Raw genomic sequence first — 7,344 nt, 5'->3', positions numbered from 1 at the left:
TTAAAAATATGGCTCAGCTATTACCTCATCTGCCCTGATGTCTTCTCCATTTATTAAGATCACTAGTAGCCCAGTGCATGGATTGGTGCACTTTGAAAGAAAATTAATTAGAAGGTGGCAAGCCGGGTGGGACTGGGCAAGATGGGACGGCCACACCCTGGAGCCAACCTCCTGTGGTCCCTCCCCGGCAGGCCACACCTGGGGTTCTGCCATGGCTCGAAAGGCATCTGCGGAGTGAGCCGGGACCCTCTGGCAGGTAGGGCCCCTTGGCCTGGCCTGCAGGGCCTGCGGGAATTGGGCCAAAACAGGCTCTCCAACATCCCCCAAGGGGTCCCAGAGTGCGAGAGTTGGTGTTGCTGAGCAACTCCTGCATTTAATATCTGCCCCCTAGTGGTCAGTGTGCATCATACCTACCAGCCAGTTGGCCAGTTTAGCCTTATATATATATAGATAGGGTGCCTCTCTGTTCTCCCAGAATTTCTTCTGCTCTTTTCTCTCTCGCTATATTTTCCACACTATATTTTAACTTATCTGCCCAATGTTCTTCCTCTAGACCAGCGGTCACCAACCAGTGGTTCATGGATCACTGATAGTCTGTGAGGTCCGAAAGGCTGGCAACCGCTACTCTAGACTGTAACCATCTTGAGGAGTGGCTTTTTCTTTTCATATTTGCATCCCTAAGATATACAAACTGCTATATCTATCAACTTACTGAATGACCAAGTCTTCTTTTTACTCGATTAAACCATCAAAAAATCTAAACCATTGCTACTCAAAGCCCAATAACCATTTTTTTTATGATGAGATACGGAGTATGAACCAGAATATGTAAAAGAATGGCTTCTTCTTTTGAGTAATTCTTGCTTTTTAAAAAATGTCTAGCTAAACTAAACTGTGTTTAGGAATGCAGCTGATTTACATTCTTGCCCCACTTTGATTCAAACACTTTTTAGAAAAAGACATTTCTCATAAAGAAAAGTAAAATGCTGAGGAATAGATGGTTAAAATTAACTCTAGGGTCTTTATCCATCTTTATAAAACACATATATATTTACAGATACCCAAAAAGATATAAAATAAAGGCACCTACTTTCACTGGTAAAAAAAATAAAGACACAGGGCACTTATGAAGTTTTTTAAAAGCCAACACGCGTTAAAAAAACCTAATAAATTTTTAATTTTTTCCTTTTTTGTAACAGGACAAGTAACAGATTACATCAAACTTCAGAACTTCTCAAATATCTAGTTATTATACACATTCCCATCTGTCTTGCAGGGAGGGATCTTGGTCAGCTTAACAGTTTCAGGTAAAATAAGCTGCATAATAGTATATATTACAATAATAAGTGTACAATGTTTACATGAAATATGTTTTAGAAGCAAGATAAAGATGTATCTGCATCAAAATGCTACCTTTTAAAATGCCACAATTTTTACATTCACTCTTGCAACAGGTCACAAGATGGGGTCACTAAGCTCAGATAAATCACTATGATGCACATAAAATGGTTATTTTATATATTATATATATTTATATTTTCACACGTTAGCATCTGAGACATAAACTGAGAATTTAAAATTTATTCTCTTCAGATAACAAATCATTTTTATTCTTCATAAACATGGTGCCCACAAAAGCACATAGGTAAGGCACAATAGGGTTTTCTGTTACAGAACAGTGTGCATCATGTTTACTTAACCAGAAAACGTGCATTATCTGTGCAAGTGCATGCTGCAAACCCAACACATATACAATAAAAACCAAAAAGGAAACTGAGCTTTAAACAAAATAAAAATCGGTACAACCTTCAACTGTTTCACATATTCATTTGGACTGACAATGATATATCAACAGGTTACTTAAAAAACAAAAAGGAAAAAAAAAAGCCAGTTGTGGACATTACAAGTAAACTTTGCTCCACAACTATTTTAATCTGAAATCAAAAACAGTAATAAAGTAACTCTCCTGAAACAAAGTAAATATCGAGGCACAAAGCAATGGTCACTCGTGCATTTACTATATTGCAAACGTTTCATGACCCAAAACTGTAGATATAATTTTTCAGATACACATTTTGCTGAAACAATGTGCCCTGCTTTAAACTTGACATATAACAGGGGAGCTAATATTTTATTAAGTTATAAATAGATTGGGAAAATGACTTAATCCCAATGGTACTATATCGTAGCCCTAGCATTTATAATAAATACAGCTTTTCACAAAATACTTTTCCAATATCCGCCAATTGCTTCTTTATTGCTCACATAAATTTGAAACCATTACAACTGGTATCGAAACTTTCACACAAAATCATACTCATGACATTTTTATATAAAACCTATAAAAGATATTTGAAACTTGTATCTAATACTTCCGGGGTTTTGGCTGTTTGATCTATGTGATAGTACAGCCATATGTATATATGTGTGTGTATATATACACATACACACATACATATATATATATATATATACATACACACATATATACATATACATATATATACACTTTAGATTATGAATAAAATAGGAAGCTTATTTTACTGCTTTAATGCAGACATCCTCACAAAACAAGACTACTTTTGCCACCACCAGCAATTATACATATATAGAAAAGCCAGTTTAAGTACATGTACATCCAATTATACTTATATGTAACCACTAAATCCAAATTAGTTTTCCCATATTCCAGCTGTAGCAAATGAATCTCTTACAAGCAATAGAAACCTAAGGTTAAATTGGAAAATGAACAGTTTTACCACATTAGCCTGTAAGGATCTATACAGGTTACTGTATACAAGAATTCACAACATTAGTTCACAGGAAATTATGGAAATACAAGTCTCTTTACCATGCTTTTGTGTGATTATCAAAACACTTTTTGGTGCAAAAATACCACCACCACATCTGAAAATATGTAATAAAGTCAATGTTCCTCATGCAAAACTTTAAATGCATTGGCTTAAATGAGCTCCAAAAAACTGAATGAAACAATTATTTACCTACTCAGCATTGCTGCCTCATTGCTAAGTCCCTTTGGAACCTTAAGATTTCTGGAACGTTCAAATAGAGCTGTATTCAATAAAAATATTACATACAAAAAGCATTTAAAAAGGAAGACAAGAAACCAAACTGGAATTTTTCTATTGTAAATAACAGTTCTAGGAGTGGAAGAAAGTCTTTTCAGGAACCTCCTTGAGAATTGGCTAAGCCAGTCCGCAGACGAAGATGCGACATAGAGTTCATATGTTTATTTGATGGCTTCAAGGGAGTGTTGCAAGTAAGAGCGTGGGGAAAGCGATGGTGATATCTATCTAGTCGTAAATATTTTACTGTAACCAATTTCCCTGTTGTAAGATAAAAATAGTATTTTAGGTCTGTAAAAATGTGCTTAACAATTTATAAAAAAAAACTGTGGTAAAAAACATAAACAAAACACAAGTTAACATAATCTAAAATTATTACTGTAAAAATGCTCTTAAAATTCTTTAATTTAAAATCTAGTATACTTTAAATAGTAAGCCATATTTATCTCTTCAAAATGTTTATAATTCTCAAATTTCTTACCATCAAACCAAGAGCCATGCAATGCCTTAAAAGCTTTCCCAGCATATTCTGGAGACAGACATTTAACATATACACAACCCTGCGATATTAAAAAAAGAGAGAAAGAATAGTCTTAGTTTAATAGCAACAAATTCAAAATGTAGAATTCAATAGTAAAAGTTACTTTACCTCACGTGAATTTTTGTCTACTGCAATATGAACAATGCCATCATTATCACTGCATTTTTCTAAAATTGCTTCTTGAATTGCCAAATGCCACTGATCCCCTATTTCCCTAAAATTAATGAAAACAAAAATCAACACCCATAATCATACTCAGTAAGAAGTCTTTTGTCTCTTAAAACATATATCCTACAAGAATGGGGATAGTTTAAAAAGGTAGTAGTAAATAAATGCTTGATACTAGTAGGTAGATTAAAATACAGTGGGGCCTTGACTTACGAGTTTAATTTGTTCCGAGACCGAGCTTGTTAACTCAAATGACTCTGTCAACTCAATGCCAAAAATCGGCCAAGAGACAGCTGGTATCTCAAAAAACTCGTTAGTCTGGACACTCGTAAGTCAATACCAGTGTGTGCGCGTGCGTGCGTGCGTGCGTGCGTGCGTGTGTGTGTGTGTGTGTGTGTGTTAGCTTTCAGCAGCTCAGCCCTTTTCCCACTTTCTAGTGTAAGAACGCAGAGCTGGGACAAGAAAGGATTAGCCCACCATAGAAGCACAAATGTGCTGTCATTTTTATGTTTAAAATCCTATGTAGCTATAGTCATTTCTTTTTTCTTTCTACACGTTAATAATCATTTTAATGAGTTGGGGTAGACTGGTAAACGTTGAATATTATTTTTTTAATAATATTTTCAAATTCCTAAACTTAAGCAAAATTTTTAGTAAATACAGTTAAGTCCTCACTTAACATTGTCAATAGGTTCTGCAACTTTTAAGTGAAATGATGTATGACAACCAATTTTAACAGAGGCTGATTAATATAAATAGGAGTTACGTTCCTACACTTCTCATTAATGTTATAATAAAATGGCATTAAACAAATTGAACGAAAAAGTGTTATTCAAGGACCTGCTGTAATGTATTCTGAGCTTCTCTTCTCCAAAATAATTAGAGTAATACAAGACAAAAATAGTCACCTCAATATTAAGAGAGCTTTACGATATCCTGCTGCAGCAATGCAAATTAAGATAAAGATTGTGAGGCAGAGGGGAAGGCGGCTACTCTTTAAATTGTAATCTTCATCTTAGGTAATAAAATACTGGACTGGCAGTGATTTCCTAACTGTTAAGGAGTGAGGTAAGATTCCCAACAGGATTACCACCTCGTTAATTATTTCTATCTCTGCAAAATAGAGGCTGTGTATATACTGACAGCGCTTCCCCATATTTCTGATTTTGCTGTCACTTATTTAGAATTTCATTGTATCAACTATTTCTTTTCTTTTTTTTATCCTCACCTGAGGATATGTTTCTGATTTTTAGAGAGAGAGAAGGGCCTCCCATACTTGCCCAACTAGGGATCAAATCTGCACCCTAGGTATGTTCTCTAACCAGAAATCAAACCTGAAACATTTTGGTGTACAGGATGACACCCCACCAACTGAGTCACCTGGCCAGGGCTCAACTATTTCTTGAAATACATGAGTTATTAAATGTAACTTATAGGTACTTTATATGTAATTAATTTCCACTGTGAGGATTAAAACAAAAAAAATAGAATGTCATATCATTAAACAGATAAGCAGTTGCCTCCAGGAAGATTATTATAGAAATGTTTCTCAACTATTAAATGGACAGAAAAGTTTTTCAAATATTACATGGATAAAAAGGGTTGTGGAAGGGAAGGTATGTAACATCTTTGTGGAGAATTTTTACAAGATTAGAAATTTAAAAATAGCAGATATTTTTATCTCTATTGCCCATTGAGGCAAACAACATTGGCATACATGACTTATGCATTTAATAAAGAGTACTGTCTGTATGGTGTGTGTCATTAATTTGACTCAAGCATTTATCTGCTATGTGGGTAAGATTTATAAAAGTTTTACAAATCATTATACATCTGGGTCTTTTAGCCAAACCTTTGGTTGCAATATAACAAAAAGAGAAGAAAAAATATAACATTTCTGTAGTTAGAAATTAAGAAGGAAAAGAGATTTTTCAATTACAGCCACAGCATTTTTAAGAATACCATTGATTTTTCAGCCAAATATTCCAAATAAAAATTACATATACCCCTTGTCATAATACTTACATAACTGGATCAAACATATTTCGAATCTTGAGACACGGCGTCAAACTATTTGGTGGTGAATTTCTTCTATCTAAATGAAATGCTACAAAAAACAAGTTAATTATTTGCATTATTCCAATTTTTTGAAAAGGTAGTCAATCATTTAATTCATTCAAAAATATTCACTGTGTATTTTTACTATGAGGCAGACCCCTGGATGTTAAGGTGAATAAGATAGTAATTGCTCTCACAGAATTTAATTTAGCGGGGGAGACATTAAAAATAGTGTCACCCAAGAAATCATAATTGTGGTAAAATCTAAGAAAGAACAGTACAGAAAGCTCTCTAGGTAACTTAAGCTTAATTCTGAAAGTATCAGATAACACTTCACCAAGGTAGTGACATTTATGCTGGGACCTAAAGAATAAATAAAAATAGGCAAAGTGAAGAGAGGAGTAAAGTGAAACAAAGAAGGAGCTTGATCTATTCAAGTAACTAAAAGACAGCCATTGTGGCTAGACTGAGGATAAGAAAAGATAAACCTGAAGAGAGATGTCAGATTTTTCAGGACTATGTAGGTCACAAAGTATTTTAGGGATTACCATAAGTGCAACAGAAAGCCACTCAAACATTCTCAGGAGAGGAATGAATATGATGAGATCTGTCTTTTAAAGTTACAAATTTAAAAAATATACAGCCATATGGAGAATCACTTAGGTGGAAGCAAAAATGAACATAAGAGGACCAGTTAGAAGGTTATTATAACCCAGACGGCATGAATCAATGGTTGAGCGTCAACCTATGAATCAGGAGGTCACAGTTCAATTCCCAGTCAGGGCATATGCCAAGGATGTAGGCTCTATCCCCAGTGTGGGGCGTTCAGGAGGCAGCCGATCAATGATTCTCTCTCATCATTGATGTTTCTATCTCTCTCTCCCTCTCCCTTCCTCTGAAATCAGTAAAAATATATTTTTTAAAAAGGTTATTATACTTGTCTAAGAGTGAAATTACAGTAATGTGGATAAGAAAGGACAATAATGCAGATGTAAATAAGTGGATAGAATTGGAACCTATTTTGGAGTAGATCTGATGTAACTCATTTAAAAACTGCAAATGGAGGATAAGACAGAGATTATGGGTGACTCCTAGATGTATGGCAGAACCAACTAAGGAAAGGTGTGATTAATCAGAAAGGAACACCAAAAGAGAGGTCAGTTTGGAGAGAGAAGATACTGAGCTCGTGCATGTGTTAAATTTGTGGTGGCCATTCCCTAGTAGAGGAGGTAAATATATAGCTAAGTATAAGAATCTGAAAACTAAAACAAAATAAAAATTCAAAATATAAATTTGGAAATTATCAATATATATGATAAATGAAGTCACAGCAAGAGATCAGCTAGGGCAGTGGTTCTCAACCTGTGGGTCACGAACCTTTTGGCGGTCGAACGACCCTTTCACAGGGGTCGCCTAAGACCATCCTGCATATTAGATACTAGAGGCCCACTGCACAAAAATTGTGCCCTGGGGGGGGGGGGGGGGCCCTCG

The 7,344-nt window shown here is 35.0% G+C and overlaps 1 protein-coding gene across 1 annotated transcript in view; it reads right to left on the bottom strand.

Annotated features, from left to right (window-relative positions):
* Nucleotides 1-1,155: 1,155 nt before the first annotated feature.
* Nucleotides 1,156-7,344, bottom strand: part of LEMD3 (LEM domain containing 3) — a 90,025-nt gene continuing 83,836 nt past the window's right edge. Inside the window, exons 11-14 of the mRNA XM_015567747.1 lie at nt 5,821-5,902; nt 3,736-3,841; nt 3,568-3,646; nt 1,156-3,347 (exon numbers count right to left, since the gene is read on the bottom strand). Coding sequence (XP_015423233.1) covers nt 3,184-3,347; nt 3,568-3,646; nt 3,736-3,841; nt 5,821-5,902 — 431 coding nt within the window. The 3' untranslated portion in view covers nt 1,156-3,183. The remainder of the gene's footprint in view (nt 3,348-3,567; nt 3,647-3,735; nt 3,842-5,820; nt 5,903-7,344) is intronic.

The sequence above is a fragment of the Myotis davidii genome, unplaced genomic scaffold (genome assembly GCF_000327345.1).
Source record: "Myotis davidii unplaced genomic scaffold, ASM32734v1 scaffold523, whole genome shotgun sequence".
In the NCBI taxonomy this organism is placed as follows: Eukaryota; Metazoa; Chordata; class Mammalia; order Chiroptera; family Vespertilionidae; genus Myotis; species Myotis davidii.
This window is presented reverse-complemented; position numbering and strand designations above follow the sequence as displayed.